Source organism: Sorex araneus, chromosome 7, assembly GCF_027595985.1.
Source record: "Sorex araneus isolate mSorAra2 chromosome 7, mSorAra2.pri, whole genome shotgun sequence".
Taxonomy (NCBI): Eukaryota; Metazoa; Chordata; class Mammalia; order Eulipotyphla; family Soricidae; genus Sorex; species Sorex araneus.
In genome coordinates this window covers 19855178-19872017 of record NC_073308.1, presented here as the reverse complement: position 1 = coordinate 19872017, position 16840 = coordinate 19855178, and the positions used below count along the sequence as shown (strand labels likewise).

The 16840-nt window shown below is 49.0% G+C and overlaps 1 protein-coding gene across 1 annotated transcript in view; it reads left to right on the top strand.

The window, feature by feature from the left end:
* RAB3GAP2 (RAB3 GTPase activating non-catalytic protein subunit 2) overlaps nt 1-16840 on the top strand; it is a 60625-nt gene that overhangs the window by 14410 nt on the left and 29375 nt on the right. The window contains exons 3-8 of the mRNA XM_055144311.1: nt 10135-10258; nt 11270-11351; nt 13106-13153; nt 13228-13303; nt 13513-13614; nt 16334-16433. Coding sequence (XP_055000286.1) covers nt 10135-10258; nt 11270-11351; nt 13106-13153; nt 13228-13303; nt 13513-13614; nt 16334-16433 — 532 coding nt within the window. The remainder of the gene's footprint in view (nt 1-10134; nt 10259-11269; nt 11352-13105; nt 13154-13227; nt 13304-13512; nt 13615-16333; nt 16434-16840) is intronic.

Here is a 16840-nt window from a genome sequence, read left to right as displayed (position 1 = left end):
CAGGGATAAAGCCTTTAAACCATTTCAGTTAAAAGACGAAACACCCTCTTACTCATTCCCCAAACATAAAACTCCTAACAGGTAGAACATTTCTGTGTTTGGAATCAAATGGTGGAGGGGTTTGTAAACGGTGTCATGGCTGAGGGTGCCTGTTCCTCTCTGTCTTGATGGGCTTGCCCAGCCCGAGGACCAACGGACGGGCCAAGTGGAACGGTATTGGCCAGCGTCCTCGGCAGCTGTACTAGCGCATCAGCAGCAGGGATTCTGGCTTGTTCTTACTGACCTACTTTGAACCCTTGTCGTGGGCTTATGGGCATGATGGGAAGAGGCAGTGGGGGTGACCCTGCAGTTGGTGAGGACAGAAGTTATTTAGATATGACACGGATTCAGCTGTGTTTGGGGGAGATTCTGTGGATTTGGGTTCTGTTCTTTAGACAAGATAGCATCTTCGCCTCGGGAGGCTGCGCGGCGAGTGGGAACAAAACTGGCATGGTGGCAAGGGGGACGGGTTTGACTGTCTTGGACTGCAGTGTCACCCAGAACGTTCCACGTGGAACCTTTGGGAGCTGACTGCATGGAGTCCCGGGGATGTTCAGCTGAGGGGCCCGTGGTCCTGACCAGTGCCACAAGCAGGCTCAGAGGAAACGAGTCACGGCAGCACCGGCTTCCAGGCGGGAATGGGCCGGACATTCCTTTGGCCTTGTGGGGCTGAGAGCACCCAGAACCCACCTTCCTTCAGCCTCTCGCCGGCACATCTTGTCCATGTGCAGGGGGAGACCAGCAGGGGGAGAAGAGGCACATCCTGAAGTAGTTTGGACGTGCAAACCCATGATGGGTAGGTCCTGTGGGGCCATGGTTCTTGTGGGAGCCTAGCGGAGACAACTCACCTCTTGCAGGCCTATAGAGCATGTAGGTCAGTGCCAATCAGTAGCAAGTTAGAGCCCCCAAATAAGTGTGTCTGTATTATAAAAGAGGACAGAAATCCCATCAGTGGTATTTCCTGTCTGCTGGGTGTATGCAAAGTGACTTAAACCACAGATACTGTAGCATCTGGAAACCCAAGCTAAGGACAGGTGTCCTGTCTGGTTTCAGTGCAGCCTCTGGCCCTGCTGTGCCGACACAGCTCCTGTCTGTGCCCAGGAGAAGGACTGAGAACTGGGTCCCTTCTGTTTCTGGAAGGACACTGCCTCACTGGTCAGGGGTCTGCCCCACTCACCTCTCAAACCTTAGTTTCCTCTAGCATGTCCCGAGCTACATCAGGGATTAAGGTTTCACCAAGTGACACCTTTTCAACCATAAGGGTGCCCCAAATAGTCAACTTGTCAGGAGGCCTCTGCTTTGTACAAGTACAAAGAATAAGGTTAAGGAATTCCTGCTGATGACACACAGCAAATACACTCAAGGACTGGGCAGACCGGCAGAAGGCTTTCAAGATGAAGAGGAAGCAAAGCAAAGATTTTGAACTACCTTAAGGTGATTGGACAGATTTTAAGTAAACACCGTACTGGGCTAGTGGCTGGGTTGAGGAAACTGGGGAACCAGGTGCACCAGCACCTGCTGATCAGTAGTCCTACAACAGGTAAAGTTCTTTACAGTTATGCATCTCTCAGGTGGGAGTTTTGTTTGGAAATGATTATGCTTTAGCCTCATGCTTGAAGAGGAAGTTAAAGAAAGTTGGAAAGAAGCTTGACATGGTCTAAATTAATCTCAATCAACAATGGCAGGTTTGCTTCCTTGGTTCATAAACCAAGAAGTGTTGGGTCAAGAGTTCATCTGGGGGGGCTGGAGCGATAGCACAGCGGGTAGGGCGTTTGCCTTGCACGTGGCCGACCCGGGTTCAAATCCCAGCATCCCATATGGTCCCCTGAGCACCGCCAGGAGTAATTCCTGAGTGCAGAGCCAGGAGTAACCCCTGTGCATCGCCAGGTGTGACCCAAAAAGCAAAAAAAAAAAAAAAAAAAAAAAAAAGAGTTCATCTGGGAGTAGTTTCTGGAACAGAAGGTGTAGTAAGAGATTCACCTTCAGAAGAGATTTCAAAACATGCCCCATCTATACTGCAGAAAGTGCTGTAATACCACCGGTAGAGGCTGTTAGAATTTAACAGGTTAGCGGGGAATGAACACACACTGGTCAGAAGGAGGCCGGAGAGAAATGTGTGTTTATGGGCTGAGAAATAGGGTATTGTGTTGCCTGGGTTGGGATTCTCAGGGCATGAGTGACTTGGGATCACATTGGAAAATTTTGCCTTCTTTGCATGCCGTTGGACTTTGGATAGAAGCAGAGTAAGACTCATTGGTTGCTTGGACTATCTGGTGAGCAGTAACCAAGGCTGGATCTAGACTAGAGATTCCCATCTGGGGGTGATCCACTGTCAAGCCATCCTGGGTTTTCACACCTTGAGGAGTGGTGGTTCCATCCATCCATTTACAGCTTCCAGTGCACAGTACAACACACCCACCCCCACGCCCTCAGTGCCAGATGTCACTGTGCCCAAGTGAAGTTTGAAATCACATTCTCAATCAGTGTTTCCCAGAGTGGGCGGTAGTAGGTCCTGAAAGGGTGCTGGTATAATTTGGGCTTGGTGAAGGTCTGGGTGCCTTTGTGGGTACTTTCTGCTTATTCACCTAAAGAAGATTGATTTCAGGGTGAGGGGTACTGAGTGATGTCTTTTCTGAAAAGGGGGTGGCAGAACAAATACATGACTTGATGTTGCTCTGTTCCTGCCTTTCTGTAGAATTTTTTGGCCTCTTTGGGAGGGCTTCAGCACGGAGGCCTCTGAGACCATTTGGTTCTAGTAAATTCTGGTGAAATGGTTTGTTAGCCTGAGAAGTGCAGTGGAAGGATGTTTGCGGGCAGACAGAGGCACATTTCAATCCTAAGGGTCTTTGTCCAACAAGCAGTTCACCAGACTCAATCTTGGTTGCATGATTTACTTCTGCATCCTTCCCTCCCAAACCCCTTTTGCTTTTTGGGCCACACCTGGTGGTGCTCAGGGCTTACTCCTGGCTCTGCACTTAGGAATCACTCCTGGCATCCTGGGGGGAGGGAGAGAACATGTGGGGTGTCAGGGATCACACCTGGGTTGGCTGCATGTAAGGCAAATGCCCTCTCTGCTATGCTATCACTGGCCCCTTAGGAATCCTGAAGACAGGCTGATCCCTAGTTCTCCCTTTTGTCTGCCACCTCTTCCTTGCTCTCACTCACAGTTCCTTGTTTCCAGCCTTCTGGCCCTGGCCGGCCCGTTCTGCCATCTGTGGCGCTTCTGTTGGTGGTGGCTCGGGAATGGGGGCGGGGAGCATTCTGGGCTGGGGAAGGGATGCCAGGAGCTGAGAGGGGAAAGGGAGGGGCTTGGAGACCAGCTCGGGCATAAACACGTTTTCCCACTGTGCTCCGTGCCAGGGCCTTAGCGGGGGCTGGCAGCAGAGCCTGGCAGCTTTGCAGAGCAGCCGGGGTGCTTCTCGACTTTCCTCCGATCCGCCGGGGAGGGGCCCGCTTTCTAAGGACGACAGAGTCACTCACCGCCTGGCCTCTGCTCTCTAGCTTTCTAGATTGTGTGACTTCTACTTTCCCTCCTTTCGCCCTTCCTGCCTTTCCCTTTCAAAAGGACCCTCTTAACTGTTTCCAGCGGGCTGGAGAGAGAGGACCAGGAGGGTGAGGCAGAGTCTCAGGAAAGTGTTTGATTCATCTCCTTCATCCACAGTCTTCCGTCTCTTGCTCTTTCCAATTAATGTAATGCGGAGGGTGTCAGTATTTGCGCATGTAAATGACCTAATCCTATTTCGTCATCTAGTTGTCCCATGATATATTCAGCCCAGCCTGTGGTGAGGGTCATTCTTTTCTCTTCCTGTCCTTTCGAACAGAAGCTCTGCTACATCACATCTCTTGATCAGCCACGCTGCCCTTGTGACATGTGGGCAGGAGGGGTTGCAATTGAAAGGGTGGCCAGCCTGCTTCTCAGCCCAGCGCTGCCACCTCATGGCATTAAATCCACAGACAGAAGTGACCTCGTGGGGCCAGAGTGATGGTACAGCAGCGAGGGCGCTTGCCTTGCATGCGGCCGACTCAGGTTTGAACCCCAGCATCCCATATGGCCCCGGGGCACCGCAGGAATGATTGGTGCAGAGCCAGGACTAACCCCTGAGCATCGCCAGGTGTGGCCCCAGGTCCCCTAAAAAATAAAAGAAAGCAAAGAAAAGAAGTAATTTCCCTTTGCTGCCTGTTGTCTCTTTCCATTTAAAATGGGGCGAATGACAATATCCAAGTGGATGGTGGTGCTTAGAAAACAGGACCCAAGGCAAGTTTCAGGTACATATCAACAATTCTTGTTACTCCTTTACAGCCGTTCCTAAAAATAGATTTTTTTAGGGGGAAAGGGTCCCACATGTCAAGTATTAGTAGAAAGGATTGATGTGTACTCCCCAGAGGCTGTTGCCCTTCCTGAGCCCCTTCCTCCAGGGCTCCTGCTCGCGTCCCTCCTCTGTCGGGGGGGCAGCGCGGGGGGGCCCCCCCTCTGCTTCCGCATGCTTGTACTTTAATGAAGACCAGGATGCGGAGACGAATGGGTTTCCTGCCCAAACGCTGTGCTCTTGACTTGTTGCTGCAGTCACTGTTAATCAGATCAATGTGATACTTCAGCCACTGTTTTAATGTGTGAAGATTTCCATTGTGGCTGGATCATTTGTATTTGGTCATATTTGGGGGTCTGGCAATGCTAAGAGTTATTTCTGTAGAATATTTTCTTATCCCCCGAATAACCAGCAGATCATTCCACATAGGAACATTCTACTTGACTTGGCAGGGAGGAACTTGTGATTAAATTAAAATTTAATACAGAATTTTTAGTTTAATACAGATTTGACTCATCTAAGTTTAGTTCCAAGCACCAGGTGGCCCTTACTTTATTTTATTTTTGCTTTTTGGGTCACACCTGGGGATACACAGGGATTACTCCTAGCTCTGCACTCAGGAATTACTCCTGGCAGTGCTCAGGGGACCATATGGGATGCTGGGAATCGAACCCAGGTCGGCCGCATGCAAGGCAAATGCCCTACCTGCTGTGCTATCACTCCAGCTCCAGTGGCCTTTATTTTAAAAAAGACAAAGCCACATCAAATTTAGTTCATCTCTTAAAGTATTTTCTTGTAGACCTTTTTGTAGAGCTATTAACTATTTGTCTATATTTTTCCTCAACATTAATAGCAACTTAAGATGCATAACATTCAGCTGCTAGACTTACCCTAATTTTAATAGGTGCTGATTTTTTTCTTGTTAGCCTGGAATGTTCAATTGATAGTAAGTTTTTGAACAGTTGTTTGGTACTTTCTCCTAACTTCAGTACTTAGAATAGTTTTAGTACTCAGAATTTAATAATTGTTTAATAAATGAAGAGTGTCTTTAGGTTTGGTGTGTTACTGTAATTATTTGTGAAATGAGTCTTCAATCAACTTTCTAATTTCTAAGCATCACCATCATTGTTAGCTTTAAGGAGTTATGAATTTTCCGTGCTTCTGTATCTTGAGTGGTTGGACCAATGGGGACAGGGTGCTTTAAGCATGAGATGATTTTCATGTCCAATTGAGTGATAATTAATAGCAGCTACTTGAATAGACAAGTGAAGTAAACGGGAAGAGTTATACATTATAGTTTATTTCCTCCAAGGTTGGGAGAGAGAAAGTAATTTTTCATTTTAAAATTTCTTATTGTGAGGGGCCACCCTGGCAGGTGCTGGAAATCTAGCAGAAAATGGATAGGTCTTATACATGGATGTAATTTGGGGAGCTGGTGAGAGCAACCCTGTTTCGAATCCCTACACCCCACCATACACGGTTCGCGGAACACAGGGGCAAGAATAGCCCTAGAGTACCCCGAGGTATGTCTCAAAAACAGGAAGGAAGGAAGGAAGGAAGGAAGGAAGGAAGGAAGGAAGGAAGGAAGGAAGGAAGGAAGGAAGGAAGGAAGGAAGGAAGGGAGGGACAGAGGGAGGGAAGGACGAGGAAAGGAGCAAGGGAGGCTGAAAGGAAGAAAAAAATTTTGTGTTGGGGTTTGTGATTATAGAAATCACAAAAGATTATAGAAATCTTTTGTTTGGGTTGTCTTAACATTGTAATCAAATTTAGGATGAGTTTTTGCCTCACCCCATATTAATTTTGGAAACACCTTAAGATTTTTGAGAATTTTTGTCTCCAAATGGGAAAATGGCGCAGACAGAACTTTCTGTGCTGTTGGATTCTTCTCCAGGTCCTGCAGAGAGCCTGCCCTCTGCTCACCCACACCTGCATCTCTCGTGTATATTGAATTTTTGTATAAAATGTTGTCTGGGAAAAATAAGTACAGCCACTTAGAGAAAAGTTTGAGAAACATTAGTAGTTCCTAAACACGGTAGCAGTCAGCTGGGAAAAATGAAAAAGAGAAATGTTTGAGGGTGGAGGGTGGTGTGCTCACTTGTGAAGCTCTTGCATCTCCTGGCTGGAAACTTTTCATTTCTGTGACTTTGGTGGCAGGCCACTGAAAACCACCAGGAAGGTGCCGGCAGCCCCTTACCCATACTGGGCCTTGTGTCCGGAATTCTCGGGAGGGTCAGTCCAAGAGCAGAATGAACCGCAGAAGAGGGCCTTCTTAAAACCACAGTTGAGGGGCTGTAGCGATAGCACAGCGGGGAGGGCGTTTGCCTTGCACTCGGCTGACCCGGGTTCAATTCCCAGCATCCCATATCGCCCCCTGAGCACCGCCAGGAGTAATTCCTGAGTGCATGAGCCAGGAGTGACCCCTGTGCATCGCCGGGTGTGACCCAAAAAGAAAAAAAAACCCACAGTTGAGAGCAGGACTGTTGCCAGCCGCCTCTTGGCCGTCAAGTCCCCACAGGAGGGGATACCCAGGAAGGGGTCTGCCGCCCAGGTCAGGGTGGACACTTGCCAGCAGCGGTAGTGGCTGATGATTAAATGAAAGACTGATTAATGACTGCAGTTTTGTAGCCTACTACATTGTAAAAGAGTCATTGCTTGGCCAGTCCCTGGGTTTCAGTAGGAAGAAAGGAATTTTTAAAAATATGCTCCAGTCTCAGTTGTGTAGAATTACGTTTCACAGCTCCTCCTTGTGGCTTCTATATTGGTGTGGATTAAGACAGACTTTTACCAAAGGCATCAATTCAGAGCAAAAGGCCAGGCTCACATAAAGATTGCTTTGCTTCTTTTGCCCCAACCTCTCCTTCCTTCCCACTCCCCACCAAAACCCAAAAGTATAAAACAACCTTTTAAGCCCCAGGTTCTGTTCTATAGCTAATGGATGCATTTACTGTTAACTTTTGTAACTGGGCAGATGCTAGATTTTGTGAAAAGTCAAGGCAAATCCCTGGTGGTGCTATTTTTGTTTTTGTTTTAATTTCATGCCTCACTTGGGAAATTAACTACCCTGTCAAATGATAGTGTTGATTTCCCACCAGTAGCTTCCTGAGAGAGGCATTAGTAGATAAGGCCTTTTACTGTGGGGGAAGTTTCCAGAAAACCTAATTGGTAGCAAATGCCCTTAAGTTCCAAGACAGAATAATGAGTTTGCAGAATAACGGGCTCATCCTTTTAACTCTTTGACTTCTTCAAGCCCACTTTTTTCAGCCCAAGTCCTCTTAGAGTTTCACTGGAAGTGAACGATGCATTGTCAAGCCTTGTGTCGGTTCCTGGGGACGCAGCCTGGAGCGGAAAGGCTTTGTTCACGGCCTTTGATCCAGTTCCCTGTGCTTGGATCTGAGGCTCCCCTGAACCATCTGGCTCCGGAGCCACTTCCAGAGACCCCCCTCCACCCCCCACCCATGTTCTGGCTTCTGTGCTGCTCTCGCCTACCTGCCGTCTGGAGCTATCTGCCTGGCGTGGCCCTCCTGCCGGCGCCCAGAGCATCCCTGCCCAGTGGGCTTGCAGCAGTGTCTGGTGGCGATGGCGATGGGTCGTGTGGTGGCGGGAGGGATGGGCCACATCCCTCCTCCGGGCCGCAGTGCTGGAGCCAGAAACCCGGCCCACAGTGGTGTGGTCCCTGTGTTCCCTCTGTGTGACCCACCCACCGTCACCTCAGCGACACTGAAAATACCGTATGACGCAGTGATTGAAGTGGGTATCCCAGGTTGTAGAGAGAGATAGCATTGGACACAATATATTGTGTATTTTTCTGGAGAAGTGGAGTGGGGTGGAACGAGAATCTGAAATCAGTTGAAAAGGTAAAATCAGTTTTATTGCTGCTTGTCAGTGTCTTTCTTAAAGCTTGAAAAAAATAAAAAAATAAAGCCCCAAAGGCAACTGCTTGCCTGCAGAGCTGGCCCCTTGCCCGCTGCTGAGGGCCCTGCGCCAAGACGCATCCCCAGCCTGCAGCTGACGGCGTTGGCTTCCCCGACCCCCATCCCTCACTATGTTGTTGGACATGTTGGGCCCAGAGCTTCTGGAGAACTAGGACCCAGGAGTGGGCAGCCCAGGATCTGTCCCAGAGGACAGTCCCTCCTCTGCCTTGCTTCCCGGCGGGGAGGCGTGCTCCCAGCGCCCTGCTCCTGGGCCAGGTCTGGGCTCCCGCAGGGTGTGCGGGGAGGCACTGCTGATTTCCCCTCTCCTCTCCTGACACAGTTGCTGAGGTAGAGCAGAGGGAGGGAGCCCGAGGCGGGGCAGAGCATCGCAGAGCCTCACCTCCAGCGCCCCTTACTGGTGTGTTTACCCTGCCCCTGGCAGGTGAGAAGCAAGAGCTTCCAGGGCCTGAGGTAGATGCAGATGCAAGCCCCGTACCTTGTGTTCCGTGGTATTTCAGTGGCCTGTGTGTGGAGGAGGCTTATGCGTCATGACCACGCAATTCAAGTCCTTTATCACACTCTATTGAACCTAGCACTGCAGTTTTTTAATGAGTTAAAACATTCTTTCCCCTTCCAACTGAAAAATGTACGATATGTTTCTTACTCAGCTAAGGCTTTGCAGCTGAAAGCGTCTTGTACCTCAGGGACATCTGGCAGGATCTGAGTCCCATGGCAATACTTGGTGTTGGGTGGGGAGAGGCCAGGGACATTGCAGTGGGCACTCTGCTGCCCTCAGGGCCAGGCTGTCCCAGCTCAGCTCTCCGCCAGGCTCACTCTCCCATTTTCTGGCATTGCTTCCTGCACCCGTGACCTTTGCAGTCTGATGAATACTCCGCACATGCCAGTCAGTCCATCAAGTACAATTCTCGTGCCAGCCCATTAAAAATAAATTGCCTAGGGGGAGCCAAAGGTGCATGTTAAGAGGGAGCGAAAGGCCTGTGTATAAGGGAAGCGGGCAGCAGGTCTGCACGGGGTCATCCCAGCGTCAGCTGCAGAGTGGACATTTGGGAGCTGTGCGGGCCCGAGCTGGAGAAGTCCTTCTCAACGACCGTTAGAGAAACATTAAATTTTTAACCTTTGAATTTCCCTTTATAGTACATACGTTTTTAATTTTAGGGAAAAAGACCCATCAGCTCAAATAAAAACCTGTCACGTAGTCTAGTAGAACCTGCCGCCATCACCATGGGACACTATTTCCTTAGTAGAACCTGCGGCCATCACCATGGGACACTATTTCCTTAGTAGAACCTGCGGCCATCACCATGGGACACTATTTCCTTAGTAGAACCTGCGGCCATCACCATGGGACACTATTTCCTTAGTAGAACCTGCGGCCATCACCATGGGACACTATTTCCTTAGTAGAACCTGCGGCCATCACCATGGGACACTATTTCCTTAGTAGAACCTGCGGCCATCACCATGGGACACTATTTCCTTAGTAGAACCTGCGGCCATCACCATGGGACACTATTTCCTTTGCCCCCGGGTGGCAGATGTCTTACTTGTCTCTCTGGCGCAGACTGTTGGCAGTGTTTCCTAATCCCAGGCCCTCCCTAGGGGACCGTCTTTGAATGTCATGCCGCTTTAGATTTATTTCTGCTAGCGTCCGTGCATTCTTTTTGTTTGTAGCAGACTTTGTCTGTGCTGGTCATCACTGCCATGTTTTGATAAGAAGCGTTATTGATCATTTTAATAGTAAGAACCAGGAAGACTTCTTTTTCCTGTTTCTTCCTTCTGTGCTCCTCAAGGGGCCACAATGAGCTGAAATATGCTCATCATTTTGGAATCCCCAGTATCTGTCGTTTTTCCCACAGGAAGAAGAAGGAAATGCCAGCAAAGCACAAAAAGCTTCCTGGCTTCAAGATTGTGTTTTGTCATTATCGCCAACCAGTGATCTTATGGTCATAGCTCGGGAACAGAAAGCTGTATTTCTCGTGCGTGAGTACCCAATTATTTTTAGTGGCCTCAATTTTAATGCATTTAATAAAAACAAGAACAGAAAATGTGTGCAACTGGTGAGACCCCCGTACCCTGTGTGTGACCGGGTGGCAGTGTGTACCCGACTTTCTGGATCGTCTAGCACTTCATCCCGTTTGTGTCGTTTTCCCCTCTCAGCCTGTCCTTTGTCTCTTCTGTGCTTTGCGTGTCCTGTCTGTGTTCCCTTCTCAGCTGGACACATCTCTGCGGGGGCCCTTCGAGGAGTGCTGGCCGGGGCACAGTGCCCGCCATCTGCTCAGAGGGTGGCCCGGTGACTAAGCCCGGCCTCAGGGACAAAGGAGTGAGGAATGAGTGCAGCTGTGGGTTGCAGCTTGCTCTCTGTAATTCCTGTTAATTTGGGCAGACATTCTCAGTTCATACTTCCTATCAATAATTCTAGAATTAAGATTTGTATATCTGTGGACTCTGAAAAGCCATTGGTCAAAGTGAGATTACATTTCACATGACTCTGAAGTGGTCTTAGAAATCTAATGGGAAAATTTCTCGCCACTTGAAATGAAAAATACCTTTATAATAAGACAGGTGATGGGAGTACAAATTAATAATTGGTTTAATTGGAGGAAGGAGAGATTGAAGATCATGAGACTAAGTAGTTTTATAAAACTGAAGAATTTTAAACACTACACTTACCTATTAAAATAAAAAAACATGGGGCCGGAGCGATAGCATAGCGGGTAGGGCGTTTGCCTTGCATGCCGCTGACCCGGGTTCGATCCCCGGCATCCCATATGGTCCCCCAAGCACCGCCAGGAGTATTCCTGAGTGCAAAGCCAGGAGTAACCCCTGAGCATTGCTAGGTGTGACCCAAAAAGCAAAAAATAAATAAATAAATAAATAAAAAATAAAAAAAACATAAAACTTAAATTTTGCATAGCTCATTCTAAAAAGTGAAATTTATAAGTTACCTTTAGTATAAGATGAAGATTTTTCTGTGTCTTAAATGTTTTTCAGAAAAATGGAAACATAGTGATAAAGGAAAGGAAGAAATGCAGTTTGCTGTTGGTTGGAGTGGTTCTTTGAATGTTGAAGATGGGTATGTACCGGTATATTTTTATACGTTTATATTCTTGGTTTGTATCATACTGAGTGGTGCTTAGGGCCAGCTCACGATGGGCTGTGAACTTGGGTCACTTCTGGTGGGCCTTAGAAACCATATGGGCTTTTAAGGATTCAGTTTGGGTCAGCCATGTGCAAGGCAAATGCCCTACCCTTTGTACTGTCTCCCCAGCCCCAACTAGTTAATACGTTATCTGTGCGTTAAATACACATGTGAAATTGTTTGACTCATAAGTGATTCTATTGAGAAATTTTATTATTTAATAAATGTATTCATCCCAACTTTAGAGGTCATGGAGCATGATTTATTCGTCAGTTTAGTTTTTGCATCATGATGTGATTGCTAAACAAACAAGCACCACCCTCTTTGGTAGAAAATTTTGTTGGTAGGCGGCACAGCTCATGGTGCTGGGTGGGGCGGTTGTTGGCTTCCACAGTGCTGGGACTCAAACCTGGGCTTCCCCGGGCAGAGCTGGCATTAGCCCTGCACACAGCACCCCAGCCCTTGGAGAAGATTTTATAAAGATGACACAGAGAATTCCCTGGTAACCCTCAGGCCTTTTGTCTTTCCGTCTGTCCTCGGGACTCAGCCGTAGGTCTGTGAGCATTGTCTTCTCTGCTCAGTGAGCACTGGGCTTGTAGCTGGCTCCTCAGGCTTTACGGCTCGTAAACACTTAAGCGGTGAAAGTTGGTACATCCAAGTTTTCTGCTGATCCAGGAGGAGTTTTAAGTCTGTCCCAGGGTCCCTTGATAGGGCTGTAAACCCTGAACCGTTTCCAGCCAAACCTTCATGACTGAAAGTAGCTGATTAGTGACTGAGGACATGTACTGTGTTCGGGTACAGGACAAGCACACGGAAGCCCCTCGCACAGGCGGAGTACAATGTAGGTGCTTAATGAACGTGTTTCCTATTTTATGAGAATTAATAGTATTTTTCAGTTCCTTTCATATAAGATTCTGGAAGATATTTGATTGCTGCCAGAAATGTAGAACAAACAAAAAACGTGGAGTTACAAGGACAACAAACAAAAATGTTGATTTTGTTTAGTGATTGTCTGTGGGCCAAGAATGTCTCATGAGAATGTTTAACTAGGCTGGTCCTGAGACTTGGCAGGTTATAAAACAGTCCTAGGTGTCACTTCGGTTCTGAGGCTCTGAGCTGCTCAGGAAGTTTTCAAGTCTGAGTGTCAGGAAAACTATTTTAAGGAACACCCAGCGAAGCATGTATTCAGAAATAGGTTATAGGGGGCAGCATTTTTTCTGCCACATCTGAAATAAATCTCCAACCAACGGAACGCAGAAAGTCCTCAGAATAAACCCCCTGATGTGTGCCACTGCCCATCCCCACTGCCACGGGGGAGGAGGGCGACAGGCAGGTCTCTCTCCCAGCTCTTCACGTCCCTGCCTCTCGCAGATCGCAGAGCACTGTTTCTTGGGCAGTACAGCGGGTCGGGCATCTGCCTTGTACGCGGGCGACCAGGTTTGATCCCTGGCATACCATATGGTCCCCTGAGCACTGCCAGGAGTGATCCCTGAGTGCAGAGCCAGGAGTAAGCTCTGAGCATCGCCAGTGTTGCTTACTCCCCCCCCCCCCATAGGCACTGTTTCCTAAACTCTGGTCAATTGTCCCTTAGAGCTCATGTGCTCACTGCCTGGTAACCTCAGCTCTAGAGACGCAGACCTGGGTGACAGATTCATGAGTTAAGCATGTGGCTTGGATTTGTCTTTCAGGGAATGTGTCACCAGCGCTCTCTGTATCCCGCTCGCAAGCCAGAAGAGGTAAGGGGCGGTGGGCATCTGCTCGCCTCGCACTGCTTGGCTTGGCTTGGGCTCATCAGCTTTGTCCACCACAGGAGCTCCACAGGGCGCCCTGACTGGACCTGCATCGTGGTGGGCTTCACTTCAGGCTACGTGCGCTTCTACACCGAGGTGAGGGGTCCCGCTTGCCCACAGTGCCCCCTTCTACTTGTTTGGGGCTTGGGAGTGGGGAGTTGGCACTTGTGAAAACGGGGATATGGGTGAGGGGAACTTCTGCAGCGAAGTGGCGCTGCATGCCCCAAACGGGAGAATATGGGGACCCTTCTGGGGACGCCGGGGAGCTGGGCAAGGACACAGTGGCTGTCTCCACTTCCTGGCAGAACGGTGTGCTCCTGCTGGCACAGCTGCTGAACGAGGACCCAGTGCTGCAGCTCAAGTGCAGGACCTACGAGATCCCGCGGCACCCTGGCGTCACTGAGCAGGTAACAGCTCCGCCCGCCCCACCGCCACTGCTTCCCTCTTCATTGCTGAGACGCTTCCAGGTCACTGTGGCTGCTGCACAGCTGCCATGTTCCAGAAACACACCCTGTCCAGGGCTGAGTGCAGGGCCCAGTCCTGCTTGTACTTGTTTAAGGAAGCAGTGTTGGGGTTTGTCTTATACCAAAGTACTTCAGTGAGAAGCCAAAATGACTCTCAGTTTTGGAGTAGTCACAAGGCCAAATCATTAAATAATTTGTACAGTAAAAGAAAAGAAAGCATTGGTAACATAACTCTTAATGTGTTGACTACAGTATGCTTCACATTTCTCAGACTGTCGTAGCACTGTTGTAGCGCTGTCGTCCTGTTGTTCATAGATTTGCTCGAGCGGGCGCCAGTAACGTCTCCATTGTGCGACTTGTTACTGTTTTTGGCATATCGAATACGCCACGGGTGGCTTGCCAGGCTCTGCTGTGCAGGCGGGATACTCTTGGTAGCTTGTCGGGCTCTCTGAGAGGGACGGAGGAATCGAACTCGGGTTGGCCATGTGCAAGGCAAATGCCCTACCCGCTGTGCTGTGGGAGATGCTTCACATTCATTGAAGCTTGTATTTATTTTTATGGGGGCAGCAGTACCTGATAGTGCTGTTGGCTTCTTGTGGCTCCCGGTGGTGCTCCGGGAACCGTTTGTGGAGCTGGGGATCACACCGAGGTCACTTGCATGCAATCCATTATCTGAGTGACCTGTTTTATCGGCTGTCTTATCTCTCAACCTTTTTTCTGTTTTGGGGGTCCTCGTGTGTGGTACGAAGGAGTGCCTCTCAGTAACTCTTGATGAACAAGGTCAGTGGTCCAGTGTGAGGCATGAGGCTGTGGTGTGGCCCAGGCCTCAGTCCCTGGGGTACTCGGGGCACCCTGCAGGACTTGGCCATTGCTCTGTTTGAGTTTGGGTTTGATTGTGCTGGGGTCACTGATGATTTCGAAAGGCCGAAGGCATGCCTCATGCCTGGCACATGGGATGTCCTGGGTTTGTTCCCGGTGTGGTGTGGCCCTCGGAGCACTGCTGGGGTAGCCACTGGACTTGAGCAGCACCACATTGCTGGGCCCCACAGGGGCCATTGGGTCCACACAGTTCAGCTTGGTATCCCTGGGAGCGGCCCCAGGGTTCCCTTAGCACCACTCGGGAGATCCCCTGCCAAAGACTAGAAGAAAGTGCTGGTCTTTAATATCCCAGGTGCTGCATGAGAGTTCTGTCTTAAACATTAATTTGGAGCCACATAAACAGCCGACTTTTATCTGGCTCACTGTGTGTGCATGGTGGGTACTGTGCCCAGGCCCTGAACTGTTCAACTCAGCAGTGATATCTGTGTATGGATATTTTGTGGACTTAAATGGCACGCTTTGTCACTGCTGGAGCTCAGAAGGACTTAGTCCAGCAGAAGAGACTAGACCAACACCTTTTACCATCTGGTACTGAGTTCCCGGGGAGCACGATAGAGCCATGCTCTGTGAAGCGCAGGAGCAGCGTTGCTGAGTCAGTGCATTTTAGCTGGCAGGGGAGTCGGGGGGACACATGGTCCGAAATGGGGCCAGGGAAGCGCTGGGAGGAGCCAGTCCCGGCCCATGCAGAGCTCTCGGTGGTGGCCGCCATCCTTCCCACGGTGCAAAGAGAGGTGACACCGGGAGGGGTCTCTGCCAAGCAGAGCAGGAGCTTGGAGCCTACGTGTTTCATACTAGCCTCCGAGCAGAGCCCTCGGGGAACTCGGGCCGGGAGTCTGGGGACTGAGCTGCCGCGTCTCGCACTGCAGACTTTGTGGGACGAGGATTGTATAGAGCAGGAGCAGAGCAGGTAGCCACACTGGGTCACTTCAGTAAGGCCCAGCCAGCGAGAGCTGGGAAATAAACCTGGATGCACGTAGCACAACACTGTGGAGCCGTGAAGAAGATTCACTAACTGAAGTGGAGACCTGGCACAGATGCGTTCTTGGACTACCGGATAGTGTCTGTTGGGCTTGGTCCGGTAGTAAATCCTCCTCACTTGGCCGGGGAGTTTCCTTCCCCTTTCCTCCTACCTTCCAAAACCTTTCTGTTTCCAAAAAACAAAAAGGAATAGTGTCTGTGAACCTGCTCACACACAAGTGTTTTAGTACTTGTAAGGAAAGCTTTTGGTCATGGGTGGAATTTCAGATGAGTTTTCGTTTCTCCTTTCTACTTTATTTCCTACATTTGCACATGACTTATTTCATTTCTATGAGACTTGTACTTTTTTTTTTTTCTTTTTGGGTCACACCTGGCAATGCACAGAGGTTACTCCTGGCCCTGCACTCAGGAATTACTCCCGGCGTTGCTCAGGGGACCATATGGGATGCTGGGAATTGAACCCGGGTTGGACACATGCAAGGCAAACGCCCTACCCACTGTGCTGTCGCTACAGCACCAAGACTTGAGCATTTTTTGTTAATCTCACCAGCTGTCTTGAAGGCATTGTTCACATATGCAAAAGCTCATATTTGAAAAGAATTTTAAGTCCTTAGCCAATAGGCATTGTGAGATTAATTTTTCGTTTTATTTTTAAAGGTCTTCTGCCTCATATTGTTTTGTGTGTTGGGTGATTGACAGTATTCAGGCCCAGCTTTGTTATTTTTAATTTAAAATGACATTCAGATATCAGAAAAATAGCAACATTGAAAAATTGAAATGTATGTCTTCTTATTTCTCCAAATAGAATGAAGAGCTGAGTATCTTATACCCAGCTGCCATTGTGACTATTGATGGATTTAGCCTTTTTCAGTCTCTTCGTGCTTGTCGGAATCAGGTAGCAAAAGGTAATTTTTCTCACTTCACTATGTTTGCTTTGATGTAGCCTACATAAATAAAACTTGCCGAGCAGAGCAGGAGCTTGGAGTTAAGCAACTCAGTTAAGCAGCGCTTCCGAGCCATGATGGAAGGGGGAAGCCCAGGCCTGGAGCATTGGGAGGTGTTGATGGATAGATCGCTGAGATGGGCACCAGAGAAACATCTGCTCTTCCCAGCTGATTGGAGAGTGGCCGGCAGGAAAAACAGACCAGTCACTGGTTTGGGAGAATGCCTTTGTGGGCTTAGACTTGTAATTGTATGAAAACCAGCATTGGCATGTGGAATTTAGTTAAATCTAGATGGGAAATGAATTTCCCGCTAGGTCAGCAACTGGCAGACCAGTCTACTGGAATCTCGTGACTGTGTACATCTCCAC